The following is a 22,933-nucleotide window of genomic DNA, read 5'->3' as shown; positions in this document are numbered from 1 at the left end:
AACAAAAAGAGAGCCACAACAGCGGGCTTACTTGCGGAAGTATATACAAGTGAACTGGGGGCACTGTACATGGAAGATCCCTCCTGGTTTGCCTGGCACAACAGCACGGTGCCTACGAAAGAGAGAGAGATAGATGGTATCTGGTTTGGGAACAGGCACACGACACCTGAGAGATCAGGCGACGCAAACGAGAAAGGCAGAGAAATGACAACATAGCCACATCCCCGTGCACAGGGCGGGGACACCAGTGTAAGCCCCCTGTCTTAGCCAAAGGGGACCGGAAGCCCACCCTCCAGCCCTCCAAGCACATGTCACTCCTTGTCACCTGGGGTTTCCGTAGCGGGGGTCTGGCTGGCCCCCGGACCCAGGGGATGGTGGCAGCATGGCATACTGCATACTCAAAAGGGAGCTTGGGCAATATCAGAGAGAGCTAGATGACAAGCCTGGCTCCGATGCCACTTAGCTGTGTGATCTCGGTAAGTCACTATACCTCTCTGTGCCTTGGGATTCACATCTGGAAAATGGGGTGAACATACCTACCTCCAGGAAGGTTGTGAACTGTGTGGCTAGACCTGTGCCCAACGCAGGGCCTGGCGTGTAGTCATCGGTGGGTAAAGTGTGAGCACATGCACTGACTGCTGGTGGGAGCAACCTTCTCCGCCTCCCAGCCCCCCCAGACTGGCTGAGTCAGTTCTTCAGGGGAAGAACAGAAATACAGCAGGGAAGAAATGAGCGCCACTTCCACCTTCCGCATGACCCACCCTGGGGCCCACGCTGGCCTTGGGGTGAGATAGTCCTTGGGCTTCTGCGTTTCTCATTTTTTCCCGAAAGTTCTCGGCTCTCGGGCCAGAGAGGCCGCCTCCCCAAGCCTGCAGTGCAGAGCTGCCTGTCCTCTGCCTGATTTAAAGCAAAGGGCACCGGGCTGATCCTGGCACAATGGAATTTTCCAGCGGGAGGGAACAGCGCAATCCTGAGATATCTCCCCAATCCGTGATGTGTTTTGAACAACCGCCCACTCCAAGGATGAGCAGGGTCAGGAATCCTCAGGGTGTCAGCCCTCTCTCTCCTGCTGCTACAGAGCTCACAGTCAGACTTTGAAAAGAATGGGAGAGACTTCTGGGGAGTGGTCAGCCCATTACCGATGATTCACTTGCCTCCATGTGGCTTGGGGTCCCCCTGCCATCACCCAACTGGAGGGCCTCCCCCGTGAGAAGACGCCTGCCTCGCCGTGAACTCACCTCCTCGCACACCTGCCCCAGTGCCTGCTAAGGGGTTCGACAACCTTCGGGAGCTTTCCCAAGGTCAACAGAAGTGTAGTTAAAAGTTGCAGAGCGAGTGGGGGTCCGCACAGAGAGGGTGCGCCATGGGAACCATTAAGACATAGCCAACTTCCCTGAACTCAAAAACCAAACACGGTTCCAGAGCTGGCCCCCCTCCACGACCACCACTCCCCATCTCTCAGGGGCAGAGCCAGAATAGATGGATCCAATGAGGAGAGCTGAGGAGCTTCCTGAGAATTCCACTTGTACCCTCTCTTCCCTGTGTTTCCCTGGACTTTGCTCATTATTTCCAGGAAAAGCAAAGATGTAAGAAAATCCCTAAGTGCCTCCCCCCCACCCCCATCACCAACTCAGGCACCTCCCTCCATTCTCTGACAAGGAGAGGCAGCCCAGGGACAGGAGTTCCATCTGAAGGAATCTCCCCTCGTCCTTGTGACATCTACCCCGGTTTCCTCCGCCTGTAGCTGGAGAAGAGTCCCCACAAAAGCATGGATGTAAGAGTGGAGTTGACTGGCCTTCTCTTGGCCGTAAATGGATTCAGAGTCTGGTTGGGTCTGAGTTATGATCAATCTTTGCTAAACCGAGGGTTCTTTCTTCTTTCTAGTTTATTTGAGAAGTTTATCCCAACATATAAGGTGGGACGTTACGTGGTCTAATTTCTTCTCAGTGAGTGAGTATTTCTGGTTTTGGCAAGAAACTGGTATTATCGTATGGTAATAACCAGCAAACAATATGAACAGCAGACCATGGGGTGTGGGGTCTGAAATCACCCGATGGGGGGTGACACCCACCTGAAGGACGTGCCCTGACCCCCACTTTGCTTCATCAACGAGTACTTAGTCTGACTTTGCAGAGACCATTCATCCCTATGTTCTTGCTCACCCCTACGGCCTTAGATAGAAACGGATGTTTCCATAGGAGGTACAGAGAGCTGCCAAATCAGCATCTTCTAGGGTGGGACCTGTGAGGAAATGCCATGAGTTTCTCGTGTCCACCCCTGGTTAAAAGCCACTGTTAAAGTGAAATCTGAAGTTTCTTGGGGGTGCCTTGGTTTCAAAAGAAATATAGCGTAGTTGTAGCAAAAATATATCCAGAAGGACATTTCAGCATTGTGCAGTTAAAACCTTGGGGTCAATTTTCAGCATTCTCAATGCAATTTAGAGAATCCCATTGGGACACAACACAGATTCCCTCTAGAAAGCTAAATCCTGGCAGGGCATAATGAAGCTTTCCTAATGCTCTTACGCCGTAGATCCTGGGAAACTGTATTGAAATAACTTCTTTGGATGCCCTCTTGGTAGTGAAAAAAAAATTCTTTATGCAATAATTTTGACCTTTGTAAAACAAAATCTATACTGTCACAGGACTTGCTTTTTATTTTACCTAAAAACATCCTCTAATTTAATTTGCAAAGTACTTATTGTATGTTCTCTTAGTACATTGTGACCTTTTCTTAAAAGAAAGCTTTGAATTAAAGAAAAAGAGGCAGAGAAGAATACCATAACCTCCATGCATTTTTCTAGGGGGCGGGGGGCAAGTCATGTGTATTTGTTTAAAAAAGTAAGTCAAATAGATAATCAGGTACAAGCAGCAGCATGAGGAGTGTTTACAAGGTCCTTCAAGGCACCTTGTGATGCAGCTTTCTAACGAGTACCTTGTGTTTTCTATTCATGCACCATCCTCCCAACATAGACCCTTTGCCTCCAGCTACTACGACCTGTCTGCCACCGTAGGGACATCCTATCCTTCTCAGACTTCTGAGCCTTGGCTTATAAAGCAATTTTACTTGAAAATCCAGTTACTCGAACATCCAGGTTTTTGTGGGAGGAGGAGAAGGGGGGCTTTCCTCCTTATAATTTAAAGATGGCAACTGGGTTCAATTTATACCACTAGCCACCACCATTCCCTAGCCAGGACAGACCATTCACCAATTTCCACAGCGTCCTTTCCTATCATCTTGGAATCCTCAGAATCATTCTTAACACAGCTTCTAGGCAGTTGCTACCGTTTGATTAGAATTGGTGGATGGGATGAAACCTCTGTGCCATTCCTGCTCCTACTGTGAGGTTAAACTGTAGGAAAGTGACCTCTTTATGTCAAATAGGATTGAACACTGGGAATTTCATGGGGTTAATTAAAAAAAAAAAAAAAGGCCTCATCGCAATTCCTACTGTGTCATTTAAAAGTTGTTTTTTTCCCAGCCCCCAGGAGTTATTGGATCACTCTCCCTTCTACACTCCCATCACAATAAAAAAAAAAAAAAAAAAATCTTGCTTGGTGTGCCTGGGTGGCTCAGTCATTGAGTTAAGCCTCTAACTCTTGATCCTGGCTCAGGTCTTGATCTCAGAGTTGTGAGTTCAAGCCCCGCGCTGAGTGCCACCCTGGGTGTGGAGCCCATTTACATAAAACAAAACAAAACAAAACCCTCCCTACTAGATCCCTTGTCACGCTGTACTGAGACGTTTCATTTACATACTGGTCTTAGCCACAATGTGCACCCCTGGGTCGGAGCCAAACCATACTCATTTATTCCCAGCCCCGAGCAAAATACCTGACTCTCAAAGGATTAATGGAGATGATCAAATTATTGTTTTTAAAGACCTCTTCATTTCTGTTTCCTTGGCTAAAAATAGTGTTTTGTCCAACCAATCTTTCTTGAGGGCGCCTCCCTCGGCCCCTTGTCTATTGCTGGGGATGTGCATGCCTAAAGTCCAGGTGCAGTTTTGAGCCCTAGCTATGGGATTCACTTGTTTCCTCTTCTTCTCTGGTTCTTTTAAGGTTGACTCATCCAGCTTAACATGAAATCTGAGCAGCCTGTATCTGTGCCTGGCAGGAACTGGCTCTATGTGGCAGAGCGAAAACTTTGGAATAAGCAGAGCTTTTGCAAGGTCTGTCACCCTCACTCAATGATGCCACCAACATCAGCATCCCAAATCCCAGCACGGTGTCCACAGGGCCTCTCCTGGGCAGGATCGGAATCCTCCCGCTGAGAGAGGGTGAGCCAAGGTCCATGTTCAGATGGGGCAACCCAGCCCTTTCTTCTTGGGACTCCCCACAGCTCTGGGAATCATTTCTGGCCCCCCTGAGAGGCAGGGAGAAGCCTCAAAGGGGTGATTCCCATCACAGACAGAGAAGGGGAAGCATCTAAACTTTGTACGCTGCTGCTAGCTCCTAGGCGAGGAAATTGGACTCAACCCAACTGGAACCACGGTGCGTTTTCACACCTCTGTCTTTATAGAAGATAATTCTTCTCCCTGGAAGCCCTGCCCCTCCCCCTAAGTAATTCCCTTCCCGACTCAGCTCTGGCTTCTCCTGCTAGAAACCAGATCTATTTGCCCCCACCTGCCAAATTCAGCTTCCTTCCTCTGCTTTCCTAACTTGTGTTGTAGTGCTCTATCTAATGAGCGTCTTCCTGTGGCAAGCACACAGTGTCTTCAGTGTCCTCAGCTGTGAACTTCAAGAGGTCAGGAGTCACGTCTCTGTCCTCCTTCATCACCATGGGTCCAGAGACCCATGAGAGGCAGGGGAGGGACCTGACAAGAGGAACCACGGTGTTTTGGATAGGCAGCCCTATTGCACTTGCAAGAAATAAAATTAGAATGGAGGAGTGGAAGGAAGAAGAGAAAGGCTCTTTTGAAAAATGTCTGTCCTTCCATTTTAGTATCAAATAGGCAGAGCTCCAGGGCAGCCCTGGGTAAATGACTAGGCCTATAGGCCTATGCTGTATTTTCTGAATTCAAAAAAAAAAAAAAAAAAGGGAAAAGGAAAAAAAAATGTCAAAGAAACACCCCAACTGCAACTGGGAGTGGCTGACTCACTTCATTGGCTCCAAGATGAAGATGAGTTAGAACACTTGGAGAAGAATGCCCTTATCTCTACTGCAATGAAAAAAAAATTAAAGACACAAAGAAAAACAACAACACTTTATTAATTTTCTGAGGGCCAACAGGGATTCGGGAACACCTGCTGTGTAAGGTTCTGAGTGCGCCATGTGCCGTCTGAACCTCCTCAAGCAACTATGTGCTGATGCAGAGTCCCTTGCAAACACAGCCCTTTGCTGGGGTCCAGCTTTTCCAGTGCCATGTAGCCTAGTGACTCTGGAAAGGGGGCTGAGAGGACAAATACCACTGGGAAATGGTGAGTGATGCAGGAGGCCGTTGCAGAGCTTCTCTGTCGCTACTGCTCAGTTAAGAACAGGTGCCCTACGAGGGCTGCCATACATTCCACAAGTGTGTACTGGGCTCTCCCAGGGCCAGGTGCTGTGTGGGTTCTGGGGCACACCCGCTGAGCCCCCTGTGCCCTTCAAAAGAATGACACTCTGTCTGGTTTTACCTGCATGTTCAGGAACAAATACATACACACAAAGGGGAACAAAGGAACGCGTCTCAATCGACCCCCCAAGCCTGAGACACTATGGTTATTTACTTTGCTTGCTGAGATTAATAAAATTTAATAGTAATTTTGGCACAATTTTTATTCAACATGATTATTATGAGTGCCAGAATGTTGATTCCCTATTTCTGTTATTGATTGCAGTCATAACTAAGAATACTTAATAGTAATCACTACTAAAAATAATACTTCCATTTTATACAAAAAAAAGACACTTTTATTCAATATTCAGTATTTCCCTCATGCATTTTTTCCTCCCTAATAAGTACAGTCTGATAGTCCCTCTTTAGAGATGGGAACCACAGAAGAGGGATGTAGTTTGTGAAAAGCCTTATTATCAATTAAAGGCAAATTTCAGGTGAGAAACAAAGCTATCTAGGCTCCTAGTACATCACTCACTTCACCAATGATTCCTACCAATGACTCTTCCATTGTTACAGAATGATTTTTAAAATATATTATTAGATTAGAATAAAAATAGGAAAATTTTGGTCATAACTGAAAGAATAAGCTCAGAGCTGGTGCCAAAGGGATACTTCACTCTAAGAGAAACCTGGAAACATCTTTTTCATGGGAGTGGTACATTCAGAAAGAGGTGGCAAGCACACAGTGTCTTCAGTGTCCTCAGACCCCCATGGGTTATTATAATCATCTGCATCATCAGAATCACTTAGGGGATTTGTTAAACACAGAATGCTAGGTCCTACTCCCAAAGTTTCTGGCTGATTCCATTGCTTTGGGATGGAGCTGAGAACGTGCATTTTCTTCTTTCTTTCTCTCTTTCTTTCTTTCTTTCTTTCTTTCTTTCTTTCTTTCTTCTTCTTCTTCTTCTTCTTCTTCTTCTTCTTCTTCTTCTTCTTCTTCCTTCTTCTTCTTCTTCTTCTTCTTCTTCTTCTTCTTCTTCTTCTTCTTCTTCTTCTTCTTCTTTCTTTCTTTCTTTCTTTCTTTCTTTCTTTCTTTCTTTCTTTCTTTCTTTCTTTCTTTCTTCTTTCTTTCTTCTTCTTTCTTTCTCTCTCTCTCTTCTTTCTTTCTTAAGCTTATTTATTTATTTATTTATTTATTTATTTATTTATTTATTCATGAGAGACACACAGAGGCAGAGACATAAGCAGAGGGATAAGCAGGTTCCTCATGGGGTGCCTGATACGGGACTCGATCCCAGGATCCCAGGATCACGACCTGAGCCAAAGGCAGACACTCAACTACTGAGCCACCCAGGTGCCTTGAACCTGCATTTTCAACAAGCTCTCTCATGTTTTCAGGGAACCATACTTTGAGGAACATTGGAGGAGAGCCAGTCCCCCAGAACTCAGTGCTGTGCATTCTTGCCTTCCTAAAATTGGAGGTTTTCAAAGCCTGTGAGACTTTAAGAATCAACTGGGGAGAACTTAAATGGGATACCTTCAAAGGCCCCACCCTTAAAGAGTGTGACTCAGTGGGTCAGAAATCTGCATTTCTGATCAGCAGCCCAGGTGACTGTCTTGCTACAGGTGCACTTTGAGTAATCCAGGCCCAAGGGCATCTCAACATGTTTAGGAAAAAAAAGTAAAAATGCCTGAATATACCTTATTTGAGTACTTCTGTGTGCAAAGAGGTAGAACTATTTTTATCTTTGCTGTTTTGTATGTCTACCAATTTTGCCCTTCCTCCATAGCGTTTCGAATACAAAGAGTAACTCCTGGTCTTAACTATCCTGTCAAACTCTCTGGAAGTGGGCTGGTAAAGAAGGTACAGAAGATCACCAACAGCACAATCCTAGTGAGGCCACTCTTGGTTTCCCATTCAAAATGGCACACCCATTCCTGCCCTACTGTTATGGACTGAAGTGTGTAGGATCCAAATTCCCATGCTGACATCCTAGCTCCTAGCACCTTAGGATGTGACTGTCTTTGGAGATGAGATTTTTAAAGAGGTAATTAGGTTAAAGTTAGGCCATGAGGGTAAACCCTAATTCCATGATGTCCTTATGAGAAGAGTAAATTACAACAGAGATGCAGAAGGAAGACCATGTGCGGACTGAGGGAGAAGACAGCTGTTTACAAGTCAAGGAGAGAGGCCTTTGAAGAAACCCACCCTGCAGATCCCTTGATCTTGGATTCCTAGCCTCCAGAACTGTGAGAAAATGCATTTCTGTTGCACAAGCCACCCAGTCTGTGATGCTTTGTCATGGCAGCCTTGGCAGACTAATATAGCCGCCTGCCTGCCTCATAATGAGCTCTGCCGTGAGGATCAGTGAGGCACTGTACTACGTGAGGGCCATATAAGCACCAAGCGTCTGTTAGAGGTCGAGGTCTGGGAGGTTGCCATATGTGTCCCTGCCCATGGAGATTACTGCTTCCAATCAACAGATTTATCCAATGCCCTGATGGGCTACGGATATTTTTTGCAGGTACACATTTTTTTAACATAGACTAGAACTGAGCTAATAATACATGTAAGAATATTTTCACAGCTAATCCTTAATGCTTTTATACATGCCTGAAAGATGAGCCTCTCTGAAGGGTTATGGTCGAGCTTTAAATACAGAGGTATTTCCATTTAGGCACAGATGTTGCAGAAAAATGTTGTATGTATATTTAATTCTTATAAAGTGAATCATGTTTTAACGGTGCCAGGGGATTTCCATATTTAAGGGAGCCCTGAAGTGAATCTGTATATAGTGTAAATAATCTCTCACTCCAATTTATTATGCAAGTTCCAATTTTCATAACAGTTAAAAAGAAATACGTGATTTTGTGGGTTTTTTTCCTTTTCACTTTTCTTTTTGATGTAATTTCAGACTATACAAAAAAAAGTTGCAGGAATACTACAGAGAATCTCTATACAAGGTTCTTCCTTTTTGTTGTTTAGAAAACATAATGACTTACTTGAACTGCTCTTATCCCCCTGCCTCCAAAATGTCAGCTAATAGTGATTTTTACAGAAAATATTTAACTCAATATGATACTAAACACATTAGCAGTAGCAATTCCAAATACCACTTATTAATTACCCAAAAAGTGCCAAGCAAACCCATTCAATGTTTAATTTGGATTATCCCCTACTCTTAACCTTGTAAGACAGGTACTATCATTACATCTATTTAATAGATGAGGATTCTGAGACACAGAGAGTTTTAGAATCTTGCCCGAAGTCACACAGATAGAAATTTTATGGTGCTGAATGCAAATCAAATCAGACAGATCCCTGGGACCCACGACCTGAAGGCTAGTCTTCCAAATCAGTTGTAGGCAAACTATTGTCTTTTGGCCAAATCCAGTCTACTTCCTTTAAATTTTTTTTTTTTTTACAATTTTATATGGTTGCAAACAATTAAGAGAAGACTAATATTTGGTCACAACATGAAGAATCACATAAAATTTAAATTTCAGTATCTATAAAGAGTTATTCGATCAGGGCCACGCTTGTTCATTTACCTATTATTTATGACTGCTTTTATGCTACAAGACAGAACTGAGTACTTACAACAGAGACCTTATTGCCCACAAAGGCTAAAATATTCACTATTTGGACCTTTACAGAAAAAGTTTGCTGACCTCTGTTCTAACGTTCACTTTCTGTTTGGAAGATACCAAGAGTGATTGTCAGGACAGCATTAGCCCTTCCCCGGGAAGCTGTCACAAGTTATTTCAGAGAGCATCATTTTATCATCAATACTTGCTACAATTTAACTTTATTTCATTTTTGTTAAAACAACCAAAAAAAAATTTTAAAGACCTGTTTTTTGAATGCCTGACAAAAATTTCTTTCTAATTCATTGTTGTTCGAGATAATAAAACAACTAGAAAAAATTGTCCATAAGGTATTTGTGGAAGGCTAACAATTTACAACAAAAACAACAGAAATATGTTTTATCTCCTTCAGGGTTGGAACTGTTAGTATTTAGGTAGGGCTATCCTAGAGCTTTTGCTTCTAAAATTCTAACAGGCACTCAATTACTTGGGGAGCCTTCTAAAATGAATATTCTCATTTAGTAGGTCTGGGGTGGGGCATGAGAATCTGCATTTCCAATCTGCTCCCAGGGGATGACCATGCTGCTAATGATAGTAAAATGTTAGGTACTTCATAAACAACATCAAGCTACAGCTAATATTGATGAAAGTGACCATTAAGATGCCACTGAGTTTCAGGTACTGAACCAGGTACACTGTGCACACATTATGATTTTTTTCCCTTATCAAACCCAAAAGGAAAATAAAACCCAGAGAGAGAAAAATAGAAGACAACTGAAATCTGAGCCAGTCTGGTGTGACTCCAAAGCTCAGACTCACTCACGGAGATACATCTGCTTATTAATGGTGATACTTGGTCTTGAGGTGTTTAAACATCCTCTCCAACCGTGGTAAGACAAATATCCATCAACCAACCCCATTTGCACTAAGTCACATTAAACAGTTCCTCATTTGCCTTCAGCCTGGAAGCACCTGACTCTTCCAGGCTAAGGATGTTGGCTAGAACCTCATGATCAGGTTTAAGAATCTGTAATAGGGTTTGAAATCCCACCAAGGAATCCTCTGGGCTAGATGTATCTTCTATAGATAAGAAAATCCCACTTGCACGATCACAGTAAGACAGACAGGGAGGAAATACAGAGAGAAAGGAGAAATGGGGAGCTCTTAAGGTTTGACAGCATAGCTGAAAAAAACATGAATTTGGGGAATTTTTATACTTAGTTGTGTGTTCTGGCCTCACTGATTGTAAGTTTCTCTGACTTTCAGCAAGTCATTTAATGTCCCAGACTTGGCTTTCACATCGGTAAAATCGGGACCCCCCAAAAATCTACTTCATCGATAATTGTTGTAGGGATGAGATCTGTTACTTGGAAGAGGTTGATAATTTGTAGGTAATACGTGATCTCAGTAATAATAATAATGGGCTAATAACTATTATTAATTTTTTGAATCTCAAAATACAGTACTTTGGGGACTAATTTTGTTCCACTGTTCCTTGAAGAACAGGAGAGCAGATTGATGGCTGCTGAACTGTTGGGTTTGGCCACAGACATAATGCTAAACATAACAGATTAAATGAAGAACATTTTAAGACTGGGAGTTAATGGCCAGCATTTAAATTGGGGAGGCTTAATGTCACAAGACAGATGTCTGGCTTCTCTTGAGAAATCAAGGGATTAGGCCACATGAGTCTGGACCTATATTCCCCTGTGGCAGGGCCACAGAGGGTGATAGGGCGAGGGCATTCTTCTCTGCAACTGAGATTGTCCCCTCCAACTGTACACTTATCTCGCAGCTCATGAAGGCATTTTAGTTTGCAAAGTATGATGACGAGAAAAAAAATCAGAAATTGTGCTTTAGCTTAAATCTGTGAGGTTTACAAGTCTCTGCAAAGAACTGCCTTTCTCTCTCTTTCTCTGTTCTTCCTAGGGACAAGAACCTCAGATACTGCAGGAGTCCAAAAATTCCTTTAGACAGTCCTCCCTTGGGCTCCCTCTTCTATTTCACTTGCTACTACAGAGCTGTATTTTAGGAGGAACTGGAAATACTCGTGGAATGGAGGCAGAGTTATATCTTGAGTCCTCTTCCATATCCCAGATTAGGTTTAAACTCCTGACCCCACTCTTTTGGTAAGAGCAGAAAATATACTGCGACTTTCACTCTCCCAAAGAGTAATCAAATACAATTGATTAAATACATTTCCCAACACACACACACACACACACACACACACACACACACACACCCGTGGGCTGAAAGCTAATAGAATATTTCAGCTGCTGGAAATGGTTTTCAAAAATGACAGGGAATTAATGCGGAAAGTTTCAGGTTTTACAATATCATGTGTATATCAAACAAACGCTAGAAAGGCACAAACAGATCCATCTTTTCTCCCAGAGGAAATAGCAGTGATATTGGGGTGTTTATGTTTTTTTAAATAATACTGGGTTCAATACAATGATAAGTGTACATCGATTAACCTTTGTGTCGGGTTTAAATGTATAACCCATTAAGTAATTTAATCTCCTCCAAAAAAAAAAAAACAAAAAACAAAGCAAAACAAAAAACCAGCCTTTGGCATTATTCTCTGAATAATCCTTGTTTAGTTTCCATAATGGTATACTGTTTAATGAAAAACTCATTAGAATGTAGCATACGGCATAATTAATTCTGGTTGATTCTTTGGGTGTAAAGAGCTAATGCAGATGCTGGCTTCCATTTTCCAGTGGCTTTATTAATTTTTCATAAACCAATATTTCGACTGTAATGGGTTGTAACAGGTCCATAGAAGTTCTAGGAATGCATTAACTGTCACCAATGCAGTTAATTTAAGTAGGATTTTGCTATTTGTGTGTTGGTTCTTCACACTACATTTTTAAAAGAGAGCTTCATCGGATACTTGGAGAATGAGTATCTACATATAATTAACATACAGGGTATTAAACAATATTTGGCCAATTTGTCTTTATTTACACACAACTTAATTGGCTGGGCTAATAACACTGAACTATAAATTCTAAAAAGCGCTAAAAGTGGGAAGCACAAGACCGTCAAAACTAAATGGTTTATAATAGGATGGCGACACAAGTTAAAATATTTAGAATATTTTAAAAATAAAAAAAAATGAAATCATGTCATTTTTGAAGTCTCTGGTGATTTTTTTCATAGGAAGAGATTGGGACAAAACCAGGAAACAAGCTTGATAATAGCCTTGGTGTTGGGCACCGGTTTAGCAATCCTGGGGTCCGTCAGGAGCCCAATCTCTGGGATGGGTAAGAAGTTGCTGATTTGGTTTTACCTCTTTCGATCTTTTAGGATTGTATTCACATATTTGTAATAATCTTCATGGTAAGACTATTATGTTTCAAGTGTAGATATGCGTGCTAATTCATTACTATCTGTTTTATTTTATTTTTTAAATATATTTTTATCAGAGCTTTCAGTGGTTGCCTGACACTCAAAGGATGGATTCCAGATTCCACATTCCTTTATCAGAATCCATCATCAGGTCTCTTGCAACTTTTCTCTAGAAGGAACCCTCTGATTTCAACAGATCAGTATTTCTCAGCCTTTGGGAGAAACCTGATTTTGCCTGAGAAATTTCTACATCCAGTGAAGATCAAGCACCTGGTTTTCTTTTTTGTTGTTGTTGTTCTTGTTTGTCTTTGTGGTTTTTTTTTTTTTTTTAGCACTTCTCAATGGATTCTGAAGATAAGGCTGAGAAACTCCTTTGGACACTACCAAACTCCTCCTTACTCACTGCTACAAAGCTCTTTCTTCATTTTCTTCCCAGGAGAACTCTTATTTATCCTTCAAAATCCAATTAATAACCCCCTCTCTTAATACAGAGAGGATTGTTATTTTTTTAGTGTTCTGGTCGGCAGGTATCATCATTTATTATACACTAAGTTTATTTGTCTGTATCCCTCAGTGCTCTAATGAATTCTAGAGGGAAGAGGTGATCCCCCCAAGTGCTTACCTCAGTGCCTGGCACTTTACAGGCCTTCAGCATTGCAACTCTGAGCTAAAGGATGAATTAGCAGAAGCCAGTGGTATATGTGACTTTATAAGGGGCCTCTCTCTTTGGCCCTTCCTTGATGAACATGATGCTGCAGAAAGACAAGCAGCTTGTCTCACAGGTTCATGCAGGATTGTGCAGTCCAGTGCTACAAAACCTCCCCAGGGTGTAAGCTGGTGGCTTTGCGTTCAGCAAATCTGGACTCCCTAAGCTGGGGTCAGCAAAGGAGGGGTAGGCTTTCACTTTTTACACAGTTGTGGGTGGGGCAAGGACACCTATTTCATGACCTACGAAAATTATATGAAATTTAAAGGTCTGTGTCCTTAAAGCTTTATTGGGACATAGCCATGTGCACAAGGCATATGTGTTATCTGTGACGACTCCTGTATTACAGCAGCAGGGGTGAGTGGTGGGGGGAGACTGACTGTAGGCCCACACAGCTCGCTATTCACTAATTGGCCCTTTACGAAAAAAAAATTGCAGACCCCTGTTCTAAGTGAAAAAAATGCACACATTTTCCCTCTTTCATAACTAAATGCAGCATAACTAAATGCAGAAGAAAAGATCATCATTTTCTTTTCTTCTAGAACCAACAAACACAGCGGTATGTCTTATTTTATACCATCCTCCCCTACCACTACCACCATGACCATGAATATATATATATATATATATATATATATATATATATATATTTCTGAGATTGCAATCTTGTCCTTCTGCTTCTTCTTCCTCCCCTCCTCCTCCTCCTCCTCCTCCTTCCATTGTGCAGGAAAGGGTTAACTCAGCAGACCTGGGCTGCTCAATCCTCATTCCTCCCAGAATGTTTGTCTTCAGGACTGGCCCTTGGACAGCTCCTGGCAGGTGAGTTCTAAGCCCTTGGAATATTCTATCCTGATAAAACCATTTCTGGATGCCTGAGGCCTTGGGCCATACAGTGCCAGTTTGATAAGATAGTTTATGGGAGCAATGTAGCAAGGTAATTTATGGCGGATGCTTACTTTTGCTCTTTGGGCTAAGGTTTGAGTAGCTGAGGTCAGTTCTACGGGGCTTCCAGGTTTGTGTGCCTGGTTTCCTAGGAAGTGGACTGATACCCAGCTGGTGGCACTCTGTGTGTGTTGTCAGACACCATGACTGCTGAAGTTCAGCGCATCGTATACTTCCACCTGGAGGGCACACCCAGAGGCTTTCGCCTGGTTTCTTCTGGATTCCACCTTATGTCCTCTTCCCCTTTGCTGATTTCTAATCTGTATCATTTTGTAATAAATAAGAACCATGACTATAACAGCCTTTCTGAGTCCCATGGGCGCATCTAAGCAAACACAGAGACTGAGGGTGGTCTTGCGGACCCCCGACACAAATCTGCAGCATAAAATCAAGCTTTGTGCTCTTCTCTCCTGGAGTCAAAAATGGCAGAGTAATGCCCAGAAGAGAAAATACTTGAATGAATGACTCTCTTTAAGTTCTTTGGGTTGCCACTGATAACTACAGATGCTTATGCATCTTTAGCAGGAACCACTGATAGGGTACGAGAAATATTAAGATATTTGGTGCATGTGGGACAAGGGTTCTCAACCTCAGCATCATCAACATTTTCAGCCAGATTATTCTTTGTGGTGGGGGCTGTCCTGTGCATTGTGGGTTGTTTTGCCAGCAATGAATAACCCCAGGTCCCCGAAGATGTGACAAAAGCAAATGTCTCCAGAAGTTGCTCAGTTCCCCTGGGGTGTAAAGTTATTTCCAGTTAAGAACAATTAATCCAAGATATTGGATTAACTAAAGCATGTGTGGGAGGTAACTTGTAATATAATGGAATGAGCTTTGGAATCACAAAGATTTGGCTTCGGATCCAGCTCTTTAACTTTTGAAATTAGCAACCTTGAGCAACCTAATATCACTAGGTTTCTAATTTATCTGCAAGATGAAGAAAATGACCCTTATCCTCCGAAATTATAATCTCTGTAAACATATGCGATGGTCGCAACATTGAGTTTGGCATGTGGCAGGTAATATTACGTGCAAAGATATTTTTATTAATTATCACTATATTCTAGAGCTCAAGCATAGAAGACATGGCAGGCGTGTCGTAGTCTAGTCCTATGGAGGAAACTGCACAGCAAGGTAATGCCAAATATGGGCTTTGAGGTTAGAAAAAAGACATTTATATAATAAGCCTATTTTTCACATTCTAGTTCTGGGATATGAGGGATGAGATAAACTCTCAGGAAAGCCTTAGTTTCATCATTTCTATAATGAAGAGAATGCTGTAACATTTTTATGAGGTTCTGAGGAGATGCAAAGTGTTTTGCACAGTGCCTGGCACACAGTCAGTGTCTGGAGTGGCTTATTGTTGCTGATGTCTTGAGTTGTTCATGTATGGATGATGGCAGCCCAGAACTTTCCCTATGAAATTGATCCAGAGCCAAATATTCGAACCTCATCTTTCTCCCGTGGTGCAGAGGTGGGGCTTCTCCTACAAAGGCTGTCCCATCATTTCCTGCTTTGGGGGAGGGAGCTCTCCTTGGTAGACTTTCCATGCAATAGATTGGGAACTAATTTATTGAGGAAGTGCAGTTTTTAGGACATAATCAAGTTCTGATCCTATCTGAAGATCAAAATCCCCCAAAGGTTCCATCAAAGCTGAGCTGCATTCCTTCCGTGGGCCCGGGAAGGACACAGATAAAAATTAAGGCCAAATGTGGGAGGGATGGAGTGAAATCTGATAAGACAGATGGGGAAAGGAGAAGAGAGAAGGAAAGTGAATTGCAACCAAAGAGGGAGGCGAAGGTAAACAGATGTACGAGATAAAGTCTTTGAAGTGGAACATTTCTAGGCTGAAAATCCTTTGCTTGGGGACTTAAATCTGGACTCTTCTGTTCCAGTTCACTGAAGTGCAGTGCATTTGAATCTGGCAGATGTGTAAATTATACAAAACATTGCAGAGCCAAAGGTCACTGTTCACGAGGAGCCATTGCTCTGAGTCTAGTCAAAGCCGGTCCTCTGGGTGGATATGGGCAGTGTTAGAGCCACGAAGGGCACTAATATTTGAATATTTGCTGCTTTGAGGGGCTCTGAGTGGTCGCAAGGACGCTTCAGACCTACATTACATTCCTTCAGGATACTAGGTAGTCACCCAAATGCAGGTTTTGTACATTCAGGTTTGGGGCACATCATCCCAAACCCAACCCAAAGTCTAGGATGGTGGCCAACAAAAGGAAAGCAGCCTGTGTCAGGGACCCCAGTTATCACAGGTTCTGACAATCTTACTTTTTTTCAGACGCCATTGTATCCAAATTGCAGGAAGGGAATTGGAAAGAAGTCCATCCAAAAATTCGGCTAAAGGTCATTCTCTTAACTGTAACGGACTCAATGAAGTGAAATAAGGGAAGTGACTGGGAGGGAGATCTACATCTACCTTTTTGTGACTCAATTCTTTAGATGAATCATGGCTCACAGTGGCCAAAAGCCCATAGAAAACCAATACCTTTGTACGGGTAATCCAAGGTCAAATACAGCTGCCCTTTCGAGATAAGCAATCACAGAGTGCTACATCCATCCTCTTCATTTTTAAACTTTATATTGAAATCCCGATCCACTCTCCCATCACCCAGCCTGGTCTCAAGGCATGTGCTCCGTGGTCGGGATTTCACCGAGGTGGACACAATCAATCCAGCTGACTTCAGTCATCACAGTAATCTCTTACATTTTTATTTTACTTTACAGTCTATAAAGTTCTTTTACACTCATTATCTTACCTGATCCTCCCTATAACCCCAGGGTAACCTAGTTTTAAGACTTGACCACCTTTCATATGTGACTTTATAGCCAGGTATGCGTCTTTTAAGTACCGCCACCCCCTACCTCGCCTTTGAAACCAGAAATGTTTATTTTAGAAGGAAAATCATATTAAATACCCCCTTCTTCTTCCTCCTACAAAAAAAAAACCACACACACACTAATAATAATAGTATCGCCAGATTACTGTTCATTACCATTTTCAAGGTTTTCAGGTTGATTTACTCTGCATCTCTCTACTTTTGACTTTAATTGTGTGTCTGTTGTCATCGGGACCTAACTATATCTTAGATCTGCACTGCATTGGTAGATCTTTTCTTTTCCCTATTGATCATGACTTGTGGAGTAATTTACCTCAATTCCAATTTTCCTTTGCAGGCGGGGTGCTCTCCATCCATGGAAGTGAGTTATGTGTGTTCAAGTGGTGCATCTTATGAATCTTGTTAAGCTTTGCCGCCTTATAGCACCACTGATGGAATATTTAATCACAGAAATGAGTTGGCAGATATGATATACAGCGTGGGTGAGCTTTGCAGCCATCTTACCGGCAATTGAGAAACGGATGGATCTGCCATTTGTCAGTCCCACGTCGACAAGTGTGTATAACCTTCTGTTATTTATTTTTATTTTGTTTTACTTATGTATGAAGATTAAAGGTGCTTGCTTTCCATCAAGAGTTTCATTGGCTAGATATTATGATTCTTCCTAACAGACACCACTGTTTCTTTTAATCTTTTTATTAGATGGCGGTGGAACTTCTCACAATGATGGGGGATCTGTAAGAAGCTCCTTTGAGGCCTCCTCATTGAGATTCTTAGAAACACTATTTCTAATTATACTAAGTAACTTGAAGCATGCTACTGGAAACAGATATTTGCAGATACTATACTTCTATTTATTGCCTTCAAATTTTTAAAAAGTCTGAAATGGAATGGTCTTAGATACTGGCTTCAAGATCCACCTGGGCATTTTTTTTAATTGACTTATCAACCATTTATCTTGAGAATAAGCCCCAAGGAGGCTGAAGATGATTAGATGTAGGCAAAATAATCAACGCTGTGTAGCTTTGTAGGAAAACACCCACTTGTCTTTGGAGAAGATTTACGTGGGTTTATGGGATGTACTGATTTATGCATATCTGCTTCTGAAGACTGGTGTTCGGTAAGCATTCTTCTGGGTAGGACTCGGTAAGAGTTCAGAAAAACCACCCGAAATGAAAGGCCTTTCATAACAGCTTTCTAAATGCTTTCTCTGGAATGTGTGCGCAAGGGAGAGTGTGTGTCATAATTTATCAAAGCAAATTAATACTGTTCTGCTAGTAATTAAAGATCCTCATTAAGAGGTGCTCCTGCCCTCTCCACCCCCACCCCAAGTTAGCAATAAAAATGCACTCAGGGCGTCAAGAGGTTATATACGAAAATCAATAACCTGCCATTTTATAATTAAAGAGAAAATAAATGTTAGGGAAAAGTCCACTAAATTAGGAAAATTACCTTTAGGAGAGATTGAAAATATTGATTTTAATTTACAAAATATGTGAACTTTTCATGCCCCGTTCTGAAAGACAATTGGAGGCTGGGTTGTTAATTCTGCATAAGCTTCAGAAAATCGATAATTATACTATGGGAATATCATGATATTTGTCATTAATACAAAATCTTATATATAGGAGTGCCTAATAAGCCTGGCTTTCTATCTCAGGCAGATACAGGGCTAGGCTGCTAAAAATCCTCAGCAAATCAATGACAAGGTCTTCATTTCAGCTTTGAGGCACACTCGAAACTGCAAGATAAATCCAGACTATGTTTATAGTTGGAGAAATTCAAAAAAGCCCCCTAAATCCTTAGGCATGGATATTCAAATGGATGACATTAGTAATTATACCTCCATAGGGAAATGAATACATGCGACATCTACATTTGCATCTCCATCAGTATAGGGGTCTGTAAACTTGAGATTTAAGCTAGCTGGATTCTTTAAGGGTCTTCAAAGATTTCAAAGGAATTGTTCTGGAATGTTGGATTGGCAGCATTTCCCCCCATTTCTGAATATCATGAACTCTATTTACCTACATATATAGATAATTTAGGCAAAAAGGAAAGGCTTCTGATTATTAAGGGTAGTTCATCATATTGGCAATACTAGCAGTCTTAAAAGATTTCTCAAGTAGCACTTACGTATTCATGTCCCCTTCCTTTTCTTTTTAGATTTAAGTTTATTGGAGCATCTCAGAAATAATTATTTCCTTGTCCAGAATCCTTAAAATTGCCCCTGACACAACCAGTTAACTACTCTGAATATGGAGGAGGAGGTAGTGGGGGTGGGGTGGGAGGGTGGGAAAGGATCGGTAGCATTGGTGGCAGTTGGAATAATCCAAAATTCCATCCTACTACTCTTCTTTAATTTGACTGGTTTAGACACAGGGCAGTAGTCTGATCTACCATCGTAGGACACAGTCAGTAAGAATTATGACTTTCAATATTCCCCAAAAACAAAGAGGCGGTATGTAACCCAGTTGTAAGGAACACAGGCTCCTGATTTCAAACTCGAGCCAGCTTCTTACCCGCTTGAAATCTTAGCCATTTAGTGCTAAGTTACCTTAGTTTTCTCATCTGGAAAACTGCCATGAGGATTTAAATACATTAACTCAGGTAAAGTGCTCAGAAAGAACCATGCCTGCCCGCAGATAATACTCAGTAAATATTAATCTGTATTATAACTTATTCTTTTCCAAGAGTCCCATGATCTAACTTCTGCAGCCGGGCTCAGGGCTAATCTGAATGGCTGCTCTAATGTCCTCAAAGTCATGCTGATTAATTTATTCTTGCATATACAAGTCAGTTTGAAGGGTTTCTTCTGTCTTAATGTCCTTTTAAACACGCACAGATACGCATAGCTTTGAAATCACATATAAAGGAGATGTTTGGGGGTTTCTTGGTGGCTCAAGCCAGAAGACCAGCAGCTACACTGCACGGGACCAGAGACATGAACTCCCTCTCTCCAACCCAAGGGCCTCATTTATATCCTCCCTCTTCATCAGATGACTTCTCGTTTCTTGTCCTTGACCCATTATTCTGGGGAGAAACTGTGCAAGTAGCCAGGTACACATGCTTGCAGAGGACGTGCCAGTGCGTTATCCCTGCTACCCCGTTTCATGAGGCAGATGCATGGAAGCTGCCGTCTGGCTTCCTCCATGCCCTTGTGAGGGATGCCCTTTTTATGCGCTTTGGACAAGGATGTACTTCAGCAGTGTCTGTGCCCCCCAAACAGACTGCCTTGCCCCCGACCCCAGAAACTAACTTCCCTCAAATGGACATGCTGACAACAGGAGGACCAGTCCTCTCATGTATTAAGAAAATAATCTCTTAGTTTAGTGGTTTACTCAGAATTCAGCACAATCAGTTCTCCATTCATTTTCCCCTTATGGCAGAGAGGTGGAACATTAACTTACTTCTTTTTATTTGGCCAGACTTTATGTGGTGCTGGCTATGCACCAAACACTCCTCATGTATTAACCCATCTAGTGCTAAAAGACACCTGTGAGTTTGTTACTACTATTATCTCCCATTTAACAGATGAAGATACTGAGGCACAGAGAGGTTAAGTAACTTGCCTAGAGTCACACAGTTGGCAAGTAGAGGGGCCAGGATTTGAACCTGGGCTGTCTGAGTACAGTGTCTACAATCCTCACTTTGCTAAATGTCCTCTCAGGAGGTGGGTTCCACCATATAATCATGGAAAGCCTTACAGCTAGCTAAGACTTTCCTCCCCCAGAAAAGTCAACACAGCTACTTCACAGTAAGAGAGTCGCTGGAATTGACCCAGGCTTGTGGTAGAAGTCACATGTGAAGAACAAACATAGCCTACCAAAAATCCAGAACCTAGCTGTCATATTGGGCCTTCCCAGATGAACCATTTTTTTCTTTGTCAAGCGGGTTACTATGCCCAAGGAGCCATCCAAGTGCCTTGTGTTGCTCCGTCGTACACTACGGTTGATCCATGATGGGGAAAAGACAGATGGCATCCCAGGAGAGACCAAGCGAGGGGGTGGACTTACCGTGAAGAGGTCCCTAAGTGAGTGGATCTAGGCCAACTGGTCACTTATTTCTTCTTATTAAAGAGCAAGGGCCCCATCAAAAAAAGAGTTCTTTTAAGCTCCCATGTGGCAAACCTACTAAAGTTCTAAGGTGCTAAAGGCAGCCTTGCTAACGAACAAGGGGCTAACAGCCAGAAGTAACAGGTCAACCAGAGTCAAAAGCTCCGCACTGCTGCTTCTGGGTTATCCTCTCCCAAACTGTGACAAACGAGTTTTCTACACTGATTTCCTGATCAACCTGTAGTTGGCGGGTAGCAGGGAAGGGGCGAGGGGAGACACCTACCCTGGAAGGCAAAGCAGAGAGACATGGAATTGGTAAGGACAACTGAATAATGGAGAAAGACAGACCACTTTTTTTTTTTTTTCTATATAATCCTTCTCTTGGCACTTTCAACCCACTGCCACATTATTAGAATAAGTGAGCCAACTCTCTGCTTTGCCAAGAAAAAAAGAAAGGCAACCCTGAGTGGAGATGTATGGCTAAAAACCACACCCAGGCCTACTGAAATAAAATGGGCACGAACAGCTCTACGTTTATTCAATATGCCCTCAAACAAGTCTCAATGCTTTTCGGAGGCAAAATCAATGTAAAATGTTGTAAGAAGTGGCTTCATGCGTACTCCACAGTGTAATGCACGGATCTGATTCCCCTTTATATATTTAAAGGGTTTTAAACACTTTTGGTTTTGCTTAAAAAAAAAATCCTTCAGAACTTCTTAAGAGAGGGATTTACTTGGTTCAGATTACTTCATGAAAACTGTTCTTTACTGGCAGGCAAAACACATTCAGAACAAAGAAGTCATGCAAAGAGGAACTCTTTACCTGCATAGAATTCGGGGCTGTAGACCGCACCCACAACTGGATTCAATTTCCAGCCTTAAAACAAATACAAAAGAAAAAAAAACATTATTACCACATTTGTTTCAACAACTCCTATCACGGCAAGTGAACCACAAATCAAATGGGTTGTTGTAATTTTTTATTTTATATTTAGAGGATATACAGTTTGGGAATGCATAAAAATGATTTGAAACCTATACCTGGAAAAATAGATTTATGCTTTTGATTTGCTGCCGACATAAGTTAATAGTATGGAAACTACTGACCGGCTACAGGTGAACTTTGGGAAAATGATGTGGTAATTAATTTTCTCCCATATCAATATTTTCTAGAACTACCATAATAATTTCAATTTTTGGTCTTCTTTCATGGATCACGGCTACATAATCCATCGTATGTCCCCCCCATGTTATGTTCACAAAAATTTGAAAGCTCATAAACAGAATTCTTTGCGGCAACATATTCTGATAATTGTCATTCCTAATTATGACCCAGAGAATTCCGAAGTGCTTTTTACATCCCAAAGAAAATGACATTTATCCACTAGAGATTAAGTATGGAATACATTTCAGTGCATTCAGGAACCATAAAAATTCTTAATCAATGCATGATATCTAAGGTAACTTTCAAACAACCTGTATAGAAGATTAACGGAATCCTGTAATTTTCCCAGTGTTCTGGATGGAGCATTTTCTGTAAAATGAATCCTGGCCCCTTAGGAACTTTTACTCAAGAAAAAAGCATACAAGAATATTTGCAAATTGAGAAGCTGTGCACATTGCATAGCCATTGGGCATCATTTAAGGAACAACCTCCAAAGAATGGTCACGTTTTAGGGTTTGGTAATTATTTCCTGCTCTTGCTGGTAAATTTTTATGAAAACATCCATTCTTACAGAATTCCTGAAAGACAATGAAGGGCAGGTGTGTTGTCTTTTGTGGAAAACCTTGTGTCTTTGGGCTGAAGGTCAAACACCAGAGGTCCTTTCATATATGCTTCTGAGAAAAAGCAATGATAAAGGTTGGGATGCTAGAGAAGGTATTTCTGTTAAGGAGAGCTT

At 42.0% G+C, this 22,933-nt stretch overlaps 1 protein-coding gene across 34 annotated transcripts in view; it reads right to left on the bottom strand.

Moving 5' to 3' along the window:
* The window catches only part of RBFOX1 (RNA binding fox-1 homolog 1), a 2,042,337-nt gene that overhangs the window by 78,272 nt on the left and 1,941,132 nt on the right, over positions 1-22,933 (bottom strand). For 24 of the 34 annotated variants that reach the window (XM_077906539.1, XM_077906547.1, XM_077906536.1 and 21 more), the window contains 2 exons: positions 21,856-21,909; positions 32-112 (listed from right to left, as the gene is read on the bottom strand). In XM_077906539.1, coding sequence (XP_077762665.1) covers positions 32-112; positions 21,856-21,909 — 135 coding nt within the window. The remainder of the gene's footprint in view (positions 1-31; positions 113-21,855; positions 21,910-22,933) is intronic. The other 10 variants (XM_077906543.1, XM_077906545.1, XM_077906551.1 and 7 more) reach the window with 1 other exon arrangement.

Source organism: Canis aureus, chromosome 8, assembly GCF_053574225.1.
Source record: "Canis aureus isolate CA01 chromosome 8, VMU_Caureus_v.1.0, whole genome shotgun sequence".
NCBI lineage: Eukaryota > Metazoa > Chordata > Mammalia > Carnivora > Canidae > Canis > Canis aureus.
This window is presented reverse-complemented; position numbering and strand designations above follow the sequence as displayed.